This window comes from Electrona antarctica (assembly GCF_951216825.1).
Source record: "Electrona antarctica genome assembly, chromosome: 9".
Classification (NCBI taxonomy): domain Eukaryota; kingdom Metazoa; phylum Chordata; class Actinopteri; order Myctophiformes; family Myctophidae; genus Electrona; species Electrona antarctica.
In genome coordinates this window covers 18,113,696-18,137,829 of record NC_136790.1, presented here as the reverse complement: position 1 = coordinate 18,137,829, position 24,134 = coordinate 18,113,696, and the positions used below count along the sequence as shown (strand labels likewise).

Here is a 24,134-nt window from a genome sequence, read left to right as displayed (position 1 = left end):
ACCGGCCGAGGTCCCTGAGTTCACCAAGCAATTATTATACAATTACACAACATACAAGATAGAAGACTCCAGGCTTAAGTAGGAGACTTTTTTTTCTCCTCCTTCCCTTCTTGATCTCATTTTTTTTTGGAAGGTTAAATGAAGTTTTGGTCCTGGCGGTCTGGCCAACTTTGTGAGCGGTGAGAGGCTAAATGAAGCTAGCTAGCGCCGCGGCCAGCCTGTCAGGAGACACGCTGCGTTCCATTAGTCGGCCTAGCAGGATCTCCACCAGCAGGTGTAATGGAGCAGGCTTCTGGATGCACACACTGCCCTCCCCTCCCTCTCTCTGACTCTATCTCTGTCTCTCTCTCTCTCTCTCTCTCTCTCTCTCTCTCTCTGTGTGTCTCTCTCTCTCTCTCTCTCTCTCTCTCTCTCTCTCTCTCTCTCTCTCTCTCTCTCTCTCTCTCTCTCTGTGTCTCTCTCTCTCTCTGTGTGTCTCTCTCTCTCTCTCTCTCTCTCTCTCTCTCTCTCTCTCTCTCTCTCTCTCTCTCTCTCTCTTTCTCTCTCTCTCCCCTCTCAATCTCTCTCTCTCTTTCTAACTCCATCTTTCTCTCTCTCTCCCCCCCCCCCCTCTCTCTCTCTCTCTCTCGCTCCCCCCCTCTCAATCTCTCTCCCCTCTCAATCTCTTTCTCTATCTCCCTCTCTCTATATACCTCTCCCTCCCAATCTCTCTCCCTCTCAATCTCTCTTTCTAACTCCATCTTTCTCTCTCTCTCCCCTCTCAATCTCTCTCTCTCTCTCTCCCTTTCTCTCTCTCTCTCTCTCTCTCTCTCTCTCTCTCTCTCTCTCTCTCTCTCTCTCTCTCTCTCTCTCCCCCCTCTCAAATAGCTGATCTACAAGGCAAGCTTGCAATGCGTTGTGAGCAACTGAGCAGCAGCTGTTGTCAAAAGTCGTCTATATATTTTGAAAACTTGTGAAATGGCACATTCTGCATACTACCTTTCTTGTAACGTTGTGGTATTGATACTTTTACTCATACTTACATCACCACCGTGCTACAGTCAGAGAGAGAGAGAGAGACTGGTCGAAGTGTGTTTGAGGGGCGAGAGAGCATTGGATAAGGTGTGAGAGATGGAACAAGAGTACAGTTAAATGAGGTTGAGATGGATAGAGCTGGAAGCAGCCAGATAGAGAGAGAAAGAGAGAGAGGGGGGAGATGGGAGAGGGAGGGAGAGGGAGGGGGGATCAAGGCCTGGGCGGGAATGAATCATTGAGTGCAAAGCGTCAGATTCTCTCCAACTAAAAGGGAAGGAAATTCATTACTGTCCCCCTCCTCACTTGATGTGGAAAGGTAATTAATGGGACAGCATGTTGTCTTCCTTCTCGTGTGTGTGTGTGTGTGGAGAAAATTCTAAGTCGATTTTGCCAAAAAGGGAAGGAAGCGGTAAAATACGACCCAGTGTGTTGTGAAAGGGAAGAGCTCCACGGTCCACCTTTTTTTTTTAACCCATTTTGGGCGGGAACCCCTTTTGGTGTTTTAAAGCATTGTTATACTTTAGCTATTGAAAAATAGCAGATCTACAAGCTCATAGCGCGGCACCGAGTGCCGCGCTATGAACTTGTAGGTCTGCTATTTTTTTTAAATCGTGAAAATGTGCCTCAAATCTTTGAATATATATTATTGCAGAGTGAACATTCAAGCTTCTGGGGAGGTCCCTGGAACAACATATTTTCAGATGGGGGGTGGAGGCATATTACATATAATTTTTGGGGTTCTTGACATGAAATATTGAGCACCACTGATACAGAAACATAAGGTTTTTCAGAAAACTGTCATTTGAGAGACAGGCCTAAATCGGTTAATGCAGATTTATTTCTCCTCCAAAGTATATATCTCGTCTCTCGTCGTCGGGTGGGAAAGCTCGTATGTCCAGAACCGTTACTTTTTCAGCATCCACATTCAAAAGTAGCAGATCTTCAAGCTCGAAACGCGTCGCTTGCGGGATCTGCTACGTTTGATGCTGTCGTGTGTCGCTGTAGTGTGATCAAGTGGGCCGTTGATTTACGGAAAGAACCCCACAAATAGTTAGAATATGGAGGTAAGGGGTTTCTGACCGACAGCCACGACATTTACTGCATGTGTTTTTCCTCCTCTCCCGTTGTGAGCATGTCTACAACATTAGTTCTCACACTTTTTCATGTCGAGGACCCCCAGTTTGACGTGCATTAAGCCAGGGGTTCTCAACCCGTGGGTCGCGCTCCCTCGGGGGGTCGCCAAATTATTTTAGGGGGTCCCCAAATTATTTTCAAAAAAAAAAGAAGCTCGTAGCGCGCCACTCGGTGGCTTGTAGATCTGCTATTTTTCAATAGCTAAATTATAACAATGCTTAAAACACCAAAAGGGGTTCCCGCCCAAAATGGTTTAAGGTTATTGTAGCAGTCAATTTATATTGGGGGTCGGGAGGGGGCGGGGCGGGGGTCCCGAGACATTGCCAAAGCATTTCCGGGGGTCCCCGGCCAAAAACGTTGAGAACCCCTGCATTAAGCTACGGACGCCCATTTTAACGGCATTTCTATCTCTGGAACCCCGTAAATGTTACTCTGAGAGTGTACAAATGGAACCAAATGAACCCGTGAGGATCCATTTGGCTCCATTTGTACACTCTCAGAGTTACAGTCCCACAAGGGTCCATTTGGTTCCTGAACTATCATTTTGCTGAGGACACCCTGGAACTCCCTCAAGGACCCCTGGGGGTCCTGGGACCCCACTTTGAGAACCAATTGTCTACACATGTCTACAGAAGACGGCTGTAAGCCCCCTCCCCGCTTTGCACTGTATACTTTACAGCAGTGGTTCTCAAACCTTGTCATGTCAAGAACATCCAAATGAATATGCATTTGATTGAGGACCCCCATTTGGAGAAAAGAAAATATGTGCCAGGGACCCCTTAAAAGTGTTGTTAAAAAATGTATTTGGAGAAAGTTTGGAAACATTTAATGCAATATGAAGATGGTTACACTGTTTTGATGTTCCATTAACTCATTTTGCTGGACAACTTACAAGATAAGACTCACATAAATATATTATATTTACATCGGAAAAAATTGTCTATTTTGCTATTTTCATTTCTTCGTGCTTGGAGATTGCGATCGTTGTACATTCTTTTACCTTTTTGTCTAAAGCCTTTTCAAAACAATCCACACGCTTTAAAATGCATTAAGAAAAAACATTTCGGTGTGTTTGAATACTGTATTTGATTACCGTATCTCAAGTTTCCACCCGAGTGAGTCCCTTCAAAAATGGACCATTTGGATGTTTGTGAGTTGATGTCTACTAACTACCAAAGATCTTATTACAACCCACACACAGCTCTGAAGCCCATTAGGCTTCGGAGACCACGCTAACAGTGGTTGTTCATTAACAGTATAGTGAAGAAGTCTTCCTCTGGTATCTGTAATCCTATGCTAATCCGTTGATTTGCATTAAACAAACGTTAATCGTTTTTTTTTCCCCTTTTTACTCCCCACAACTGCTCAAACTGACCTTGACTAATCACAAATTCCTCATTGGAAATGCATTACTCCCCCTCCTCCCCCCCTCCCTCTGATAAACGGCAGCGAATGCAAGGTGGAAGGCTGCGTGTTTCTTTGTAGCCTTCCTTCCAGCTCATTTTCTATTCGAGGGTATGCGCATGCATAAAGTGAATGGCAAATCGAGTGGCAAAGTGAGTTTAACATTGTTTAACGTCGTTGATTCCGCCAGATTGCGGCAGTATTGAGTTCACCAGTTCCCTCCTCCTGAGATTTCCTCGAGATAGATATGTCGCGGATGGCTTGGATTGGGTTAATGATACTCGTCTGTGCACCTGGTTGAAAACAGTGGGATCCCGTCATCAGCCCCACCCGCACGTGCACTTTAACCCTGAATGGGCGGGAACCCTTTTTGGTGTTTTAAGCATTATGTTATGCTTTAGCTATTTAAAAATCACACCCGTGTGAACTGAGTGGTGTAAGGTCTTATATAGCCTGATCAGCTGTGGTCTGACGTAATGTCTGACGTAATGAAATCACACCCGGGTGAACTGGGTGACCGTAGCAACCATGCTCATTTTTTGGTACGAACAGACAGACAGACAGACACGTAAACTAACAAAGCCAGTCGTAGGAGTGGTTTACACCACTCAAAAATAGCTACGCTACGAGCTTGTAGATCTGGGTCGGTGGCCAATATCATCGGTGCATATCATTTTTGGGGTCCTTGACATGAAATATTGAGCACCACTGGTACAGAAACAGAAAATTGTCAGAATTTAGAAGACATTTTTTTTTTCATTTCGAAGTCAGGCCTAAATGGGTTAATCCACGCCAAGCCCCAAAGCCCATGCTGTTCGGCCTTAACCCATCAAGATTTTAACCGCTTGAACCAATATTTTATACTTTGGCTATTCAAAAATAGATGTCTCACTTTGTGCCACGCTATGAGCTTGTAGATCTTTTTGAGAAATTGTGAAAATGTGTGCAAATATTTGAATAGATTAATTTATTTTAATCCATTGAGACCTGGAACGCATCCATGTCACGTTAGCGTTAGCGTTTTAAACATGTTATAATTTAGCTATTGAAAAATAGCAGATCTACAAGCTCATAGCGCGCCACCGAGTGGCACGCTATGAACTTGTAGGTCTGCTATTTTTGAAAAATCGTTAAAATGTGCCTCAAATCTTTCCGAAAATTGTCATGATTTAGAAAACTTTTTTTTTAAAATTTCGACGTGACCTGAATGGGTTAAAGCGAACATCCATTCTTACAGTAAGTCAAATCCTCTGGGTTTCCCTGGAACAAAGCATTTTCATATACACCGTAGGTCACGGTGCCTGCGGCCAAATACATTTTTGGTTGTCCTTGACATGAAAACATTTGAGCAGCAATATATCAGTGTCAATATAATGTTTAGAAGACATTATTTTGTAGAATAAGCCTCAGGTCTTAATTGGTTAACAAGCTCCGAGTAATAGGGCTGGATCATGAAACTTTATTAATTAATTCATCATTAAACTTGATTAATTGTCATACAAAATAATTAACAATGTAACTGTGTTCTTGGCATTGGAACATAAGAATGCAAATTATTTTCCGTTTTTGGCTTTAAAGCTTTGGCTTTTAAGCTATACCCTTTGTTCACCACTGGCCGTCAGTTTTGTCTTGTCCGCTTATTGTAACTTTGCTAGTCGCCTGTTGCATTTTTTGGGCTTGTTTTTGACGTGTTGTTGCTTATTTTTCCTCATGTTTAAACCAGTGGTTCTCAAACATTGTCATGTCAAGTACCCCCATATTATTTCTCTGCGTACCCCCATCAGATTTGTTCTGTGTGCCAAGGACGCCCAATGCCGCCCATATAATTTGTTTATTTCAAACGTTTTTTTCTTTCTTCCAAAGACTTATTTATTTTTTAATAGCTGATTATTTTAAATAGCCGATCTACAAGCTTGTTGATATGTGTATAGGTTTAAAGTGTTCTTGGCCTGTATTATGTCGCTGGCTGTTGTAGCAGATCTTCACTGACTCACTGCTGTCTGTGCAAGTCCAAAACACTGACTCACTGCTGTCTGTGCAAGTCCAAAACACTGACTCACTGCTGTCTGTGCAAGTCCAAAACACTGACTCACTGCTGTCTGTGCAAGTCCAAAACACTGACTCACTGCTGTCTGTGCAAGTCCAAAACACTGACTCACTGCTGTCTGTGCAAGTCCAAAACACTGACTCACTGCTGTCTGTGCAAGTCCAAAACACTGACTCACTGCTGTCTGTGCAAGTCCAAAACACTGACTCACTGCTGTCTGTGCAAGTCCAAAACACTGACTCACTGCTGTCTGTGCAAGTCCAAAACACTGACTCACTGCAGTCTGTGCAAGTCCAAAACACTGACTCACTGCAGTCTGTGCAAGTCCAAAACACTGACTCACTGCTGTCTGTGCAAGTCCAAAACACTGACTCACTGCTGTCTGTGCAAGTCCAAAACACTGACTCACTGCTGTCTGTGCAAGTCCAAAACACTGACTCACTGCTGTCTGTGCAAGTCCAAAACACTGACTCACTGCTGTCTGTGCAAGTCCAAAACAAAACATCTACAGGCCAACAAACGAGCCACGCTTGTATAACCGCCCGCGGCAGAAGATAAATAAAAACAAAATGCTTTGTTCTCTGAATGGATCAATTTCTGTCTGAACCCCCCCCCGCCAGATATTATCTTATTGTGCCATAAGGTCAGGTCTTAAGCTGAACCTCCTTGCACTCTGCAACAAGCCTCCAGTGACCATCGCATCTTTAACCAATTTAATTTCGAAGGTGCAAATTGCCAAAGCGAAAGCTGCAGGTTAACGTTAAGTGACCCCCGTAATCCCTCCATGAATCCTATGTGCTAGTTAGTAATGAGAGAGTTCCAGACCCCCCCCACACCACAACCGCCCGCCTGCTATTGATTGGCTGGGAAATTGACATGCGGGATGTACGCACGCTGGCCATTATAGGTTTTTTATATTACTGTTTGGACTGCAAATGAAAGAGGAGCTGCCGAGGCCGAGACAGCTTTTTTTCCCTTCTTTTAATGAAAGAGAGGTGCCAAATAACACCGCGGCGACATTATACGAGGCGGGAATAGAGCCGGGGGGGGGAGGGTACTGTGAAAATGTTATGTGGCCTTATAGGACGAGAGAGTACACTTTAAAACAGTATTGGTGCCTTATAGGCTTATAGGGGGAATATATATATATATATATATATATATAGGTAGGTGTTCGGTGACAGTCAGCAGCGTCATTTTGTCACACTCAGTGACGGTATAGCATTCCAGAGAATGGCTCACACTTAGCAGGGGATGGGGTTGATGTGAGAATTACATGAAATAATTATCGTGATAGTCATAATAATAGTGCTTAAAGAAATGCTTAAAAGGTCATTTCTGTTCACTACTTACCATCCCAGCATCCTTTTGTGGGGAACATTAGCCAAAACCAGCAGATCTACAAGCTCACAACACGGTGTGTTGCGTTGTGATCTTATAGATCTGCTATTTGAGGCCAAGAGATTTGGTCTGGACTGAAAAAAACCAAAAAGATACAGAGCGAACTGAGCCCCAGAGAGTATGACGGACAATTTCACGATCAATTTTAATCTCTGTGATGTGATTATTGGGAGGGTATTCTTTGCAATAAACGATAATAACGACTATAGTGTTCCATCCATAGGTGTGTCATTTGTCATACTCAAACGACACCATTCCAAAGAACGGCTCACACACTGGCTCCTCCAAGACATCAAGAGGTCAATTGGGCATGTCTGGACTCGTTGTGCAGTTACGTCAATTATTAATTATCTGTGCAAGGTGAAGCCCCGTGGTCTGTCCAGTGTGTTTTGTGCAGAAATGTTCCATTTCATTGATGACGTTGGGGCAGAAAAGAGAACTTTTTTGTGTTTTTTCATAAATTAACGAACGCCCTACTTAGTCATACTACAGTGACACAGACACACACACACACACACACACACAAGTAAGACGCGTAAACGTAGGAATCGAACGAAGCTGTTGTGGCAGTCTGACACACACACACACACACAGAGACCTCTGTATCGTTCCAATTTCAGTTGCCCTCTGGTGGCGGGCGGGTGGTGTTACAGCGTGACACACACACACACAGACAGTTTTGGCCAGCTTCTATAGTTAGTGCTCACTTCGTTCGCAACAAATGCAAAAATAGCAGATCTACAAGCTCAATGCGTTCTGAGCTAGCTTGTATACTGCTAGTTTTATATTTGAATCCTGAAACGGTCCCGAACAGTTTAGGGACATTTTCCGGCGGACAGCTGCGCTTTTCTTTAATTCCTTTTCTTTAATGAAGATGGACTCATACAGTCACCGCTGTATTGTAGTGACTGTCACAGCAGCTAAAAGCATCTTTAAAATGATTGATCACAATGGCACTAGTCGGGACGCTCTCAAAAGAACCCAATATCCCTTAAGCCCAAGTATCACAGTGACAAACATGCCGCGTTGTGTGTGTGTGTGTGTGTGTGTGTGCGCCTGCGTGCGTGCGTGCGGCAGTTTTTGCCCACATGCCGGGATCAGTGAGTCGGATTAGAAGGAGGCTGTGCGTACGTGCCTGCGTGCCTGCGTGCCTGTGTGCGTGCGTGTGTGCGTGCCTGCGTGCGTGCCTGTGTGTGTGTGTGTGCGTGCGTGCGATGTGCGTGCGTGAGCCACTTTTTGCCCACATGCCGGGATCAGTGAGTCGCATTTGAAGGAGTTCCTCAGGCGATATTAATATTGGGCAGCAATTCACAACTTTGATCACAGCCAGCCCTCTAAAACCCCCCAAAAAATGTAGTTGCACTATATGGCCCTCCGAAAAATCTATTAGCATTCTCTGTAGCACGTGTGCAATCTCCATGCCACCCCCTACCCCTACCCCCCCCAACCCCACTTCTCTGTCCAAACTGTACCCCCCCAACAACACACACACACACAGACACAGCCCTTGTTATAGATTGTGACCGCCGGTAAGTGATGCATTATTCATTACCACCATGTCGTCTGTTGATGGATGGCTGTTTGAGAGCCCTGTCCGTTAAATAAATCAACAAATAAAAATGCAAATTCTCACATTTCGAGAGAGGGAGCCCAGCCAAAGTCCCTCCTACCCCCCCCCCCCCCCCCTCTCTCTCTCTCTCCACCAGCACCACTGCCTCTCAATCTCTCTCTCTCTTACACACACACACACACACCATGCCCATACACACACACACCATGCCCATACCCACACACACACCCACACACACACACACCATGCCCACACATACACATGCAGACAGACACGCATACCACTAACCACTATTGACAGGCAGAAGGAGCCCAAATGAGGAAGACAGATTTACTTAGTGAATGAGGGAGAGGAAAGCCATGGGATGATAGCTGCCGCCGCCGCTGCACAGGAAGAGAGCTCAACTATCTCTGTCTCTCTCTCGCTCTCTCATGCCCGAAGCACATGCATGCATTGAGTCACGTTGGCCAAGCAGACTGCCATTCTTCGTAGCCTCTCGCTCTCCAAGATGTTCTTTCTCGTCTAGATGTGTGCCGCCTTGAGTTGGAAAGCGTGTGCACGTGAGTGAGTGCGTGCGTGCGTGCGTGCGTGTGTGTGCGCGTGTGCGCGGGCGCTATAGCACCATACGTTTATCAGAAAACTCTTAGGATTTAGAACATTGGTTTAGAACAGTAGTTAAAAAAAATAAATAAAAAACGGATATACAAGCTCACGGGGCGTCACTTCATGCCGTGCAGTGAGCTTATACATCTGCTATTTTTTAACCTTAAAATTAAGGAATGTTTTCAAACACAAATATTCTCTTCTGAAGCACAAAACATTTTCATTGGAGGTGTCCGCGTTTAAATGCATATCAGTTCTTCCTTGGCACGAAAGAGTAGAGAACTACTGATTTGAAAAGGTTTAAATTGTTTAAAAAGGTAGAATCGGCCTCAGGTCTAATTGGGTTAAAAAGGTAGAATGGGCCTCGGGTCCTACTGGGTTAACAGTTTTCTGAAAAAGCTATGTTTCTATGTCAGTCGTTCTTCGATTTTTCAAAAATAGCAGACCTACAAGCTTGTAGCGCGGCACTCGGTGCCGCGCTATGAGCTTGTAGATCTGCTATTTTTCAATAGCTAAAGCATAACATAATGGTGACACCAAAAGGGGTTCCCGCCCAAAATGGGTTAAAAAGCAGCCAATATCACAGCGATGTGTCGAAGGCCCTAGCTCGCACGTCTCTCTGTCTTCCGGCCACCCGCGCATGCAGGCATACCAAGAAACGGCGTGCATGCCAACGATCACCCTTACCTCGGGAGAGCCTCCGTGCACAGATGCAAATCGATGCTGCTTCTAAAATGAGTCGAGAATTACGCCGGCTACATGAGTGGAGTGTGCTCTTAAAGAATTCATGTTTTGTATGTCGAATGCTCCTCGTTGGGCTGTGTATACACTGAATAATTTATCAAGGCACAGCCAGTCTGAGGGATTGAATCTCTATTAGCTTAATCTCCCCCGTTTTGCTTTATTTATTTCTCAGCGTGGCTCCTCATTTCTATTCCTGTGTAGGAAGCGCGCTCTCTCTCTCTCTCTCTCTCTCTCTCTCTCTCTCTCTCTCTCTCTCTCTCTCTCTCTCTCTGGCTTTCCTCTCACACCTGTAAGAAGCTGTTCTTGTTTTCTGTCGGTCCGCCTCAGTGGTTTTGACTTGTTAACGCTGCTTGTTAGGGTCCGGGAGACAACTTTGGCAAGAAACGTTTGTTAACACTTTTATTCGTAGAGGGGGGGGGGGGGGGATTTGCTTTTTTTTTCTTCATATTGTCTTGTGTTAACAAGTGAAAGATGAACTGCACATATATGCCGCTAAACGTCAAGCTACGCCCAACACGTGTACTTTTAGGCATGTGCGATCTTCTATTGCCCGGCCCCCGGCTCACACTGCCCGGCCCCCGGCTCACACTGGCTGCCCCCCCCCTCACCCTGCCTGCCCCCCCCTCACACTGCCTGCCCCCCCCTCACACTGCCTGCCCCCCCCTCACACTGCCCGGCCCCCGGCTCACACTGCCTGCCCCCCCCTCACACTGCCTGCCCCCCCCTCACACTGCCTGCCCCCCCCCCTCACACTGCCTGCCCCCCCCTCACACTGCCTGCCCCCCCCTCACACTGCCCGGCCCCCGGCTCACACTGCCTGCCCCCCCCTCACACTGCCTGCCCCCCGGCTCACACTGCCTGCCCCCCCCTCACACTGCCTGCCCCCCCCTCACACTGCCTGCCCCCCCCTCACACTGCCCGGCCCCCGGCTCACACTGCCTGCCCCCCCCTCACACTGCCTGCCCCCCCCTCACACTGCCTGCCCCCCCCTCACACTGCCTGCCCCCCCCTCACACTGCCTGCCCCCCCCTCACACTGCCCGGCCCCCGGCTCACACTGCCTGCCCCCCCCTCACCCTGCCTGCCCCCCCCTCACACTGCCTGCCCCCCCCTCACACTGCCCGGCCCCCCCCCCTCACACTGCCTGCCCCCCGGCTCACACTGCCCGGCCCCCCCCCTCACACTGCCCGGCCCCCCCCTCACACTGCCTGCCCCCCGGCTCACACCATCCCTGCTTAACTTTTCGGGCACGTATATCTGTCTGTCTTTGTGTGCAAATTCTCTCCTTTTACCCTGAACCAATACAAGGTTGTTCTTTCAAAGAAATATGGCAGTCACACACACAGCACAGTACTCTTGAGCTTATAAGATCTCTGCCCAAACCCGACGGGACCGGGTCAGTTCAGTCTTTTTGTTTCTCGCATATCTTGGATGATTCTGATTTCACAGGCCTCCTGTTGGCCTCTGGCTTTACATTTATATGAGGGGGCTTTTCTACCGTGGGACTGGTTTCATACTACACACACTCTGTCTGTGTTTAAAAAGGTGAACAGCGTGTCAGCGGCCAAATAATGTTAAACACTTCCTTTTGGAAATATCGTCCACCGCCGCGTGGTTTTAGCTACTACGGTTTCACATCCAAGCCTTTTTGTTCGTACACAGAACTAGAACGTATCTGGAGTTTATTATGCACTGTACGTATGAGTAGCCTATAAAGCTACTAATGCCGCTTGTTTTGTTTTTGCATTATGTTATACTTTAGCTATTGAAAAATAGCAGATCTACAAGCTCGTAGCGCGGCACTCGGTGCCGCGCTACGAGCTTGTAGATCTGCTATTTTAGAAAAATCGTGAAAATGTGGCAAATCTTTGAATATATATTCTTTCACAGTGAACGTGTTTAACTCATATCTTTGCTTCTGGGGGGGGGTCCCTGGAACAACATATTTTCAGATGGGGGGTGTTGACAACCAAATACAGATCATTCTGGGGGTCCTTGACATTAAAAAGGTTGAGCACCACTGACACAGAAACATAGGTTTTTCAGGAAACTGTTAGGATTTGGAAGACATTCTTTTAGAATCGGCCTCAGGTCTAAATGGCTTCAGCACCATGGATAGCACTCACCTATCCACATGACTAAGCTTTAGCACCATGGCTAGCAACTACCTCTAAAACAGCACAACACCTCAGACCTGTAATGGTATACCTGTATGTGGTCAGTGTTGTCGGAAACAGTTTAATTTGTAGGCATTTTTTAACGTTTGTACATTGTATTGTCAATGTTGATACCTGTTTTTTTTATTTGTTTGTTATTTAAATATGTATGGTATATTTTTACTTTATTTTATTTTATTTATTTTTTTACACTGCTCTGATTATTGATTCTCTCTCTTTGACCCTTCCATATCCTTTTTTTGTCTAGAAATAAGCGCCCTTTGGGAATTTGGCCCCTTCCTCCACAAATGAGGTTCAATATGTTGTGTGTGTTGTGTGTGCGTGCGTGTGTGCGTGCGTGCGTGCGCGCACACAAACACAACACACACACACACACGTTGTGAACTTTTTTTCTTATTATGCTGTATCAACTCATTTTGCTGGGGACCCCTTGGAATCCCCACATGGACCCCCTGAGGGTCCCTGCTGTAACCCAATTTGTGACCCGCTGCTCCCCACAGCACTCCCATCGGTACGGTCCATGCGGCAGCAAAATGTAGCTGTGTGTTGCCTTCACTGCCTAGAGGGGCTGCTGGGGCGAACCTGTCGAAAACGCCGTCCGAATTGACCAACATCACGTCTTGTCTCCTTTATCAGGTTGGACTCTTCGTTGATTGAGTTGTTGGAGGTCTTTAGTCCCATCTCTCTGCCGGTGCAACGCACGCCTGCCACTTCCCAACGGCCCGCTGTGCCACGAGGCGTCTGTACAGCGCCACCCAGTGGCCCCCGCCAGAGCCGCAGCAGGGCCCTGCTCTCCCCCGCCAGACACTACCCTCAAAGCCCCCATCAGGACTTGGAGGAGAGTCACATGCTGGAGGACATCTTCTTCATTTGCTGAGGAAGCTGACTGTGCTGCTGCACTGCTAAATCCTCAAGTCAATTTAAAGCAGTGGTTTTCAACCATTTTCATTTCAACGTCCATCATTTTATTCTGCATTTGAGCCACGCAGACCACCTCTCAGACCCAAAACCAAAGAACATTTTGTTGTCGTTGGATTCTACATTCTCCAATTGTAATTCTTGTGAATTAAGTAATGCAGACGTTTAACGATAATATTGCACTCTCAATAGTTAAAGGGTCCATTTGGTTACCAGCTCTCCATCATTTAGCTCAGGACCACTGGTTGAAACCCACTGATTTAAAGGCATCGTATAGTATGTAACCGTGCCCCGTGTGTACGGTAATAAAACAATATATTGTTGCTTTCGGGCAGAAACCTCTTATCTCCATATTCTAACTTTGTGTGCGTTTTATTTTTTGTAAATTAACGCCCTACTTGATCACACTACAGCGTCACACAAGAGCATTACAAGGTAGCAGCACCGCAAGCTCTAAACGCCTCGTGTTTCGAGCTTTTTGATCTTCTACTTTCGCTTTTCTTTAAATTTGTATCCTTAAAAGTTACTGCTTTGGACATATGAGGATTTCACCCGACAAAAGTACACTTTATTGTATACATCATTTCCATCCATATAGTATCAAAGTGCTGATGTCATTCCGTTATCCCATGGGACAAAGTAGTAAGTGAAGTATTTGTATACTATAGGGTCATCTTGGCATCATGTCATTTAAAGGGATTGTGACATAAAAGTTTTTGTAATTTTTCTTAATTGTTTTTAGGGTTTCTGAGCTCAATTACACCCAAAGAACCTGAACTTTTAACATTCAGTAGGTTTCCTGTGGTCTGGGGTTTTCTGGCTCAAACGAGTGCTCTGATTTTCCTGTGGAGTGTGACGTAAGAGCCAGCAAATCCCATATATGACAGTTGATTTGCCAGCAGATGTCACTGTTTTCACTGTTTTGCCCGTTTTCATTGCAGCTCAAAAGGCATCACAGTCTGTTTACACTCCTACACTTTAATTAAATTGATACTTTGCAGTGTAGGCAGGACCAAGACACTTTTGCAGCTATACTGTAAAATAAACCGTAACACATTTGAGTGAATTCATTGATATTATACTCTCACTTTTAAAAGCAATCATTTCATTTAAACATACCGTGTTATTGATTGTAACATTTTCTAATCTAATGGAATACTTTATTACAAATAAACTTTTTTTTAAATGAATTAATCCTGTCTGTTTGTGAACAAAAGCTACTTTGCTGGACAAGCGTCAATCATTAACTATTTACAAAATGAACAAACAAGGGTCCTCAAAAAAAAACTGAACTCGTGAACGTGAACTCCCATGGCCACGCCCAGACCGAAGCCCAGGTTGATGCTGATGTACTGGCCAAACGCTCCCTGGCCTGTGACTACCTGGGCCACAGAACCCAAGCCAAACACCTGGAAGAGGACATCACAATCATTCATTAGTATCAGAAGGCCAGTTGTCTGGATCAACGACAGGTCTGCTCAAGAGGGGCGTAACAGGGGCGTAACAAAAAAAAAAAAGCTAAACAGATTCCAGGTCTGGTCAGCCGCGGACGTGTGCAGGAAACGAACACGCGCGCGGCAATTTCACGGGGCCGCACCCACATAAATACACTTGCTTTGTCAACCCTCGACTCCGCACGTACAGAAAAAATCACACCCGTGTGAACTGAGTGGTGCATGGTCTTATATAGTCTGATCAGCTATGTCAGTGACGTCACACACTAACCATAGCAACCATGCTCACCTGTGCACGGACACAAACACACACGGGTACTAACAAAGCCAGTTGTTGGAGTGGTTTGCACCACTCAAAAAAAAACGAATGAATTACTAGGCGTGTTAAATCGCTGCCCGCTTGAAAGGACCCTTAGTGTCACTGTCACATCAAAAGTTTACGGGTGGGGGGGGGGGGGGGGGCAAGGAGAGAAAAGTAAGACAGAATTTAAAAGATCACACCCATGTGAAGTGAGTGAGAGCGCTCTTATCATACGTCATCACATTCCAGCCAATCACATTCACAATTTACTTTTCTGTCCTCACTTTTTATCCTCAAGTCCAATCCGGCTAATCACTTGTGGCGTCCTCAAGTTTCTGTCCTCATTTTTATCCTCAATACGTACATTGCTCAGCCAATCCAATCATCGCCCTGGGGACGGGGTACACACAACCGAGCATGGCACCCTCCCCTATATAGCAAACACCATAGATATTCAATTTTGCTACGCGCCCCAGAGCCGGAAGAGGCGTCTACCTTTATATGTCTATGGCAAACACCATCAGTGTGTATTGGGGAAAGCTGAAAAGACTGGGAGATCCAGATGTGCGTTGATGTGGGATAGCTTCAAAAGTATAAATGCCTACTACTAGTCTGAATTTTCATTCAGGGATATTAAAATGACGGCCAATTGTTTAGTATTGGTAACTGTAGAAAATCTAGTATTCAACTCCAAACAGTGTGATTCTTCCTCTCAATGTAACTGTGGGTATTCATGTTAATGAAGTTATTGGCCTCATTCTCATCCATTCTAATCTACACACTGCAGTATGTAGCTTTAATCCCCCAAAGTTAAATCTCCTTAAAACTGCAGGAGGTGAAGTCCAGTGCCTGCATGTGACTCCAAGTGTAACTATGCACAGTGGGCAGTGGTGGAAAAGGTTGTGTTACACATTTACACAGTCCGTAAAATGGGAACAGTGCGCGCATGTGCGCGTGTGTGTGTCATGCAGCGGTCTAAGTTTAGGCTTTGATATGACAGGTGGCTAACACGTGACCTCAACATGTGGCAATGCCATGCTGTTGAGACAATTAAGCCAGTGTTTTCCCGGACAGGGGAGGGCCATGCATGGTTATCACCAGGCTGGTCATGGATTTTGACATTCCTAATCAACAGCAAGCACATGGTGTTCAAAGACTATACCATGTGTGTGTGATTCAGGAAAAGCCGTAGATAACTCTGTATGTCACCAAACTTACAACATTAACCACTTGTAAAAGCCCTCTAGACTTAGATAGTAAACTGGACCATGGTTGGCTAAGTATAAATAGAACAAAAATAGCCCATCATTCTACAAGCTTGTACACTGTACACAGCCAGCCTGCGTAGTAAATTCTTCACAGTAAAGTCCTGAGCCAGAGAGAGTGAACAAATCAAACCACAACCCATAAATGGTACATGTGGTTCCATTAGTTCACTCTCTCTGCAGGTGAAATAAACTCTCTTACCATCATGACATATGTGCACAGGGTCTCGGCGAGTCCCACTCGAAAAACCTCATTCTTGATCCAAGCCTGCAATACAGTTTTGCGGCCCTTCTTCTGAGGGCCCGGAAGTGCTGCTGGCCGCTCGTTCATTCTTTCCTCTTCTTTCCACCCTAATTTACTTGGGTTGATTTTCAGTTTTTGCTTTGTTTTCATGTACAAGTTAAAAGTTACTATAGTCCCCTCCGTTAACTGACGAGGACGAAATCGTCCTCGTCTGTAGAGGCCCTTAGCTCTATTCCACAACGCATCACTTTTTGCTGATCCCCTCTGCTTGCAAGCTTCCTTCCTTCCTTCCTCTCTCTCCTCTCTCTGTCTCCCTCTCTGACCCTCTCTCTCTCTCTTTATATCTCTCTCCTCTCTCTGTCTCCCTCTCTGACCCTCTCTCTCTCTCTTTATATCTGTAGTGAGTACCCCATGAAGTGTGTTCAAAGGTTAAGGCCTCAGCCCCCTCCTCCCTGTGACAAAGTCACACACACAGGGCGTCCAATAGTTCAATGTCTCGGACTCAGCTAACAGGGTGAACAGGGTGAACAGCTAACAGAAGGCATACAGCTCAGTCAAGACCCAAAAGAGACATTTGATCTCCCCCGTGAGTCCAGGACACAAACTAGTGAATATAGCTGATCTATACAAGCTGCAATTTTCCACTACTTCTTAAACTTCTTCTGGAATGTTGTGGGAAATATGAACTCAAATCTATATAGTATATTGTTCCATGCTAGTCTGTCTGGTCGTGTCTGTGAGCAACGATACCTTGGCCTGAAAGCCTGCCTTAATCCAATCAACCCTTTGATCAAGTTGTATGTAAAAGACCATGTCACACCTATTGTTTGTTATGAGACCCTGTTGGGCCTGAATAGGTATCACTGGGTAGTTCCTGTCTCAGGAGGGGGGCGACGGCCAAGACAGTCAGGGCGTCTGTATTGTATTGTTGTTTATATGTTTATCTGTGGACCTGCTTCTGAGGTATAAGAGAGGACCTACGGAGAAGCTGAGGGGAGGGGAGTGGGATGGAGACGACGAGAGAGAGATGTACTGAGAGAGAAAGTTGGAGTGATACAGGCTAAGCCTGCTAGACTAGTAGATGTTGTTTGCTTGTTGCTGTTCTTCTGAATAAACTTCTAAGATATACATTCACCCGGATGGACATATATTATTTCCATAATTATGGCCAAACTTTTTTACATTTAAATGACAGCCAAACCTGAAATCATCATCTTTGGTCATGATGGCACCTCCATCACTTCCCATACTTTTGGCACTCTGTAGTGGCAGAAAATACTACACTGCCTGGAGCAAGGCTTCCACCTGTTGATTGTCTGTCAAGATGACCTATTCTTACCCAAGACCCATGTTTAGTCTTGTCCACTGACCACACCTCCAATGTATTTGTGCTTCTTCATTTTGTATAAGAGAGACTCATTTGAACAGCTCTGGAGGCATGCATCCGTGCACCTCCCTGGGCTGGTACAGACCACTCCTTGTAATAAACGTGACATTGTTTCAGTCCACTCTCTACCTCGATTATTTCTTAAAGTCTCTGTTAGGAGTATTAATAATCCCACTACAATTATGGCGCTGTGAGCAGGGTGTTTCTACTGTCCGTCAGCATTCTCTTTTTCAGATGATAGCGCTGTGCATATGGATCTGAGATGCTGGTCCGACAGGGACAACACCTAAACGAACTTTGGGGTAAGAGTGTTTTGACTCAATGTACAACATTTTGTATTTTGAGGCTGTGATCGTTAGAGATACAGCCGTACAAAGTACTAGTTCATCGTATTCATCGTATTTGAAAGAGCTGGTAACAGTCCCTCATCGTATTCATCGTATTTAAAGGAGTGGTGACAGTCCCTCCTCATCGTATTTCATCGTTGCCGAGTGGTAACAGTCTTTTATAGACATTTATATAGTATTCATCGTATTTAAAGGAGTGGTGACAGTCCCTCCTCATCGTATTTCATCGTTGCCGAGTGGTAACAGTCTTTTATAGACATTTATATAGTATTCATCGTATTTAAAGGAGTGGTGACAGTCCCTCCTCATCGTATTTCATCGTTGCCGAGTGGTAACAGTCTTTCATAGACATTTATATAGAGAAACTATAGCCTATATCAGTAGGATAGGGAATAGCATAGGAAATCATACAGACAGCGTCCACCGTTATTTTCTTTCTTTTCTCTCCTGTTGGGACCAAACAGCCCACAGGGAAGATTAAAAGAGAATGGTGAAACAGCAAGTTGTATGAGATAACGCGTAAGACTCGAGCAGCAGGTATGAATGTGGAATGTGGAATGTTGAGTATGGAATGGAAGTGTGTGGGACGTACGTGTGGATGAACGGAAAATACTATTTTTGTGAAAAGTCAAATGGTGATTTCCTAGTATAAATGTGGCGTTGTGAACAAGTAAGTATGAAGAATGTAGTCCTGGTATTTTAGTTAAGTGTCACCACCCATGGTTAGTAGGACAGCAGTTAGCAGTTGTCAGCGGCAGACTCAAAATAGCAGGTCTACCCAGTAAGTGCTGTCTTGTATTTAAAGTAATTAACAAACAGTAACGTGGTTAGCTGATCATCATGGTCATATGTATTATCTTATTACGTCTTATTATAAAATAATGACAATATAACAATTTCCCAGAGTCACGGCAAGTTGAGTGTAATTGGGCTTTGTCACTCTCTATATTTGGACTAAATAGATAGGCAAAATTATACTCAAAGCATGAAATGTATAGGTAGTAAGTAACTCCTTACAATAGGCAATATTTGTAACTGTCATCACATTTTTTCCCAGTCAAGACAGGAACCCCTGTTTTTGTTTTTCCTAGGAACCTTTCGTTTTTGTCGCTATACAGAATATATCGGTATGGCATTTTTTGTGGAAAGATTAGAGAGGTCCTCAGGGAACTTAAGATCAGATTCAAGTAAGGGACATTTTTCAGGACAGGCAGTTCAGAAAGTAGCCCCGTTCTTCTCCCCTACCATTGACAGCAGCTGCTCTGAGTGGACACACTTGGGACGGGTCGAGCTGGGGAGTCGGGTGAGTGTGAATAAGTCTATTATTACAGTAATATGAGTGGTGGAGAAAGGTTCTGAAATGTGTTACTTATACATACACGATATAGGAATACTCTGTAGCAAGTAAATGTCCAGAATTCAAATGTAGGCTTAATAGTAAATTAGTGTTGGCTGTGGCTGTATTTAAGAAACTATAAAACTAAAACAATTTAGCAGAATGTCTCATTTTTAATTATAAAATAACTGTAAAATAAGCAGATCTACGAGCTCACAATGTGTTGTTCTTGTAAATTAGTTATTTGCAACATGGAAAAAATGTATATAGGGTTGGAGTGGTTAATGTATGATTTGTAATAACCATAATCTACACAGTAACCAGTAATTACAGTATTCAACTACATGCGTATTACGGTCCCATATACGGACAGGTCATCCATTAGGGAAGACATGGTTTGAAGTTGTGTTGAGTTGATCATATGGACAAGCGCAATTCCCTCATGAGAAAACTTGAAGTGAGACACAGAACTCATACGTTAGTGTGAGTGACGTGCAATTAGATATGTAAAGGGTATTATTGGCCAAGCTGATTCACCAGACATATAAATGAGTAGTACTGTGTTTTGCGTAACCTGGGTACTGCTGGACCATTGAGTGCGCCACTTGTCACATCGCACGATTGCTAAAAGAGAGGTCAATAAGTCACACGTACAGTCAGTAGACTGCTTCCGCACTTTGATGTTTGAACGATATATGCATGTGTTGGTTTGGGGCCCAACACACGGGAAAGGACTGTTTTCCGAAAAGTGACATTTTGTGAACATGGACACGTGAGTGGCAGGAGGCACTCGGACAGAGGGACAATGGAGGATTTTGTGAAAAAGGAAACATTTCAGGCTTGATGAACTAATGCTTGTTCTTTTTCCTTTCATGTGATTGAACATTGGGCATCTCTTGAGGCGGTGTGCGATTGTGATCGTGGTTTGCGTTGGTGGTCTCGCAGTGACTGGGTGAGTAAAGTGGCATATGAGCCTAAGTGCTATTTCTTGTCAGCATTATGGATAGCTTCAATTCAACTTTATTGTGGTGAGCAGCAACCCAGTGCTCCTGGGCCACGGTCTTTTGGCGTCATTCATGGTGTCGATTTCGTCACCTCCGTTGGTGCATGGTGACGGCGTTGACATTGTTGGTGCCTAAAAGAAGCAGTTTTGCGACGTGGGTAACAGGATACTGTCCTTTGGCTTGTGAGTTGAGATGACATGCAGTATAGTATTTCCGTGAACCAGCACTATGCCTATTGCTAGCTGACATGTCATATTTGTTTTAGATGAGATACTGGTGATTTGATTTGGATAAGGAATGGCATGTCGATATGATCATACAACTGTCCTATAGTCAATAATATATCAGACAATTGAATGAGGGGAGGTTAAGGACTCACTCATTTTGTAGTAAATTGGTCTTGATTCAAACGTAATATTAATGAACAAATAGGTCAAATCAGACAACCCCACAGCCAAATAGGGGGTGATTCCCTATGTAATGTTTAATGCAGAGTGGTCAATGGCCACTCAGAGACATCATGCAAGTAGGGATAAAGAATTGGCATGAGCACACAAGGTTCGACTTTATACATTGACTAATTATGTAGATTTAAAATGCGTAAATACTACTGTAGCACCCTTAAACAAAATAGGTAATTTACAACATAGATATGGAACAGTAAAGTAAGAAATAAGTTGTTGTCACCAACAGTGGATGGCATGACGTCATGTCTCCCTCCCATGCGTGCCCAGGAGCACTGAAGAATATATATAACACAGGCAGATAGATACCGTATACTACTGAGTATCTCATATTGTAAGTAAGACTCACATATCAAGGGGTACCTAAATCATTGGGCTTGACTAGTTCACCAGCCCCCCCAATTCAGTTACATAAGTAATGTGTGGGACACGCAGAATGTAAACTTGTCCGCAGAAATAGCCCGATCACAGCTGTTAAAATAACAGTGGGGGCTCATATTGTTCAGTTTTCAGTTCAGTTTAGTTTCTCTAATTTAAGGAGAGTTTCACAGCATGACATGTCACTTACGCCAACCAGGTGTCCATTTGCACCCCTCCTTTCAGAGTAGCAGTGTGATTGACAGGCATCAGTGTTTGGGGGGGGGGGCAAGAGAAGGTCCCCTAATAGTTGCCTTTGTCATAAAACATTGTCTCTGGTCAGCAAGATGTGTAAATTAGACTTTAGACCAATGTGAACCTTTACTGTCCTCTACGAGGACTGGTGATGATTATTATTCTGGATAACTCACACTCATGGCAAATGCCCTGTTGGCTCATTTTTGTAGTCAACATTTACCTAATACCTCTCCTACCTCACTTTATTCAGCTAGAGATCGTGGTCAGGCATTTCACTTAACTATATTCTTGATTCCAAGCAGTGATGTAAATAGATTATCGATGTAATGAGTCCTGGGATGCAGGAATGATTTTGTAAATAAGTCAGGGGGATCTATCAGTCCCATGTCAATAACGTTAGGAGTTATATTTTGCCATTTTTACAAAGTGCAGCATACTCCACAGTTCAGTAGGATGCGTAATACACACATGCACTGTCACTGAGGGTGCATGGTTACAGCTGCTGTTGCATTGTAGTCAGAGGAGGACTTTAGAAGGAAGGATTTTTATTATCTGGACTTTCCATCAAACAATCAAGCAGCAAGCATACTGGTCAATTAATTAAGACGCATACACATTTGTATGATAAGCTATGAGGTTCAATTTGAATGTCTAGTTGATCATGGTGTTCATTTATATATCAATAAATATATCAATAATAGTGTAAACCATATACAGCAGAGTCATGTACATACTAAATACTATTTTAAGTTACGAGTCATGTAAATACTAGCATTTTATTTTAAGAAATCAGTTGAGTGAACCCGTGGATCAGCTATTTTCAATGAACAAGATTTAACAGTTAAAAACCATTTAACCAAGTCGGCCTTCCTTCCTTAGTTTATTTCTTTATAGATGTGAGATCATTTTAGTTGAAGTTAGGGAAAAAAAATGTACCGAAAGATAGAAAAGGATTTTAAAAATAGCAGATCTGCGTGCACAAAACATACCTAGCACGTTGTTTCAATTATAGATAGACTGGCAGGAGGAAGTGACGAATAGGGTAAAATAGCTTAGTGTTAATAGGATGTTGATGCTGTTAAATAGCTTAGGTAATATTAAAAATGTTTAAAGTAAAGCGATGGTTCTAGCAATTATGAGCAATTCTATGGATAAATTCTATCTATGTCCGACAGAAGTGCTCAGAGGGGGGACATGTATAGTTTAAGAAGTGTATAGTTTATGAAGTATAGTTTAAGTTGAACATAATTTAATTCAAATTCATTTTAAGCATTGGAACATAATTTATTCTTGAGTCTATGGCGACATATTGTCAAACCTCTAAAACTACATTCAGTAGGCTGCTGAAACAATAAACAAACAAAACCTCTACGCTATATTTAAATATTTATAAAATACTGCAAAACCATACACACACACATAGTGCAAACTGACATATGAGGAAAGTACCCAGTCCACATATTCTATACAGTATAAGGTCCAGCGACCACATTCTAACTTACCTCAAACAAAGGGTAAAACGTAGGTAGTCACAGCAGCAGATTACATGTAAAATCTCATTCCCCATTGACCATTCAAATAATTTGGCCAATAGCTTTTTGAAAAACAAAAGGTAAAAGGAAAAAAAAAAAGGTAAGATGTTAGTGTATGTAAAATAGTTTGTTTTCATGTTCTCGGTCAAAACCGGTTTAAGTCACTCTTAGTGCACGTCTGTGAACGTATTATTGTTAGAAGGAAACTTTATGCGTAGGTTCCCCCAGTGATGAGTAGTTCGTAGGCGGGGTCTCGGCTCCACCTGCAGAGTACCACACATGCACACAGCATCCCCAGCATCTGAATTGCAGCAAATGTTAGTGCAGCCCAGATGACATACATCATGATTTTTTTTAGTTTCTTCACAACTAGAACTTCACATCCCTCCGGGTAGAGGTCTTCAGTATGAGCAAGAGATCCAGTGCAGGCTTCTGTATTACTTTTGCAGCAGCTAATGGGGACGCTGTTGTTTTTAGTTTCATTAAACCAGCGAGTGTTCATCCAATCCGAGTAATTGTGGATTCCGCAGCACTGAAGCTGTCTCTGCACATAGTCGATGGCACGGCTCGGGGCATCACTGTTGGTGCCACTGTACTCGTCATACACGTTCCGGATGGAACCGTTAACCTCATCTTCAACCTTTGCTCTGTAAATATATCCAAGAACCACCACAGCCACTTCCGTCATGAACACCAGCAGAAGGATGATTTGCAAGTCCACAGTAGCTCTCTCGTACTGTAGCACAGCATCCAATGAGTCCAATAATGAACAAGAGGGCTCCGACAGCAATGATGGTCACAGCAGGGATAAAGGTATACACATCCTCAAAGAAGTGGTCATAGTCATCATATGTGATGAACACATAGGCTCCAACATAGCATAAAATACCAGCTGCTGCCCAAAATATCAGATTTAGAAAGACCACGTTATGCCGCACTGCCCCATGCCTGATACTGAGAAGGAATCCAGTATTGCTATAAAAGTTAAAAGGCTTTTCTTCTATTCAGACATATTGTCCTGGCCCGCTGACATCCCGATACCGACCGACTGAACCCCTCAAAAACAATCAAGGACAGGGGGGAGCAGTTGTCACAGAGACTTTGTCCAAGGAAGCTATTTCCATTCATTCCATATCCAGAACCTCATCCTCATCGGGAGACTGGGGCACAGCAC

The 24,134-nt window shown here is 44.2% G+C and overlaps 1 protein-coding gene and 1 pseudogene across 5 annotated transcripts in view; one reads left to right on the top strand and one right to left on the bottom strand.

The window, feature by feature from the left end:
• The window catches only part of kiaa1328 (KIAA1328 ortholog), a 53,606-nt gene extending 39,405 nt beyond the window's left edge, over positions 1-14,201 (top strand). For 3 of the 4 annotated variants that reach the window (XM_079510229.1, XM_079510228.1, XM_079510230.1), the window contains one exon: positions 12,730-14,201. In XM_079510229.1, the coding sequence (XP_079366355.1) occupies positions 12,730-12,970 (241 nt within the window). In that variant the 3' untranslated portion in view covers positions 12,971-14,201. The remainder of the gene's footprint in view (positions 1-12,729) is intronic. The other variant, XM_079510231.1, reaches the window with a different exon arrangement.
• Positions 14,202-23,059: 8,858 nt separating this feature from the next.
• LOC306930425 (tetraspanin-3-like) lies at positions 23,060-23,906 on the bottom strand (annotated as a pseudogene). The gene has a single exon. The product of its transcript is annotated as a tetraspanin-3-like (transcript).
• Between the last annotated feature and the right edge of the window lie 228 nt (positions 23,907-24,134).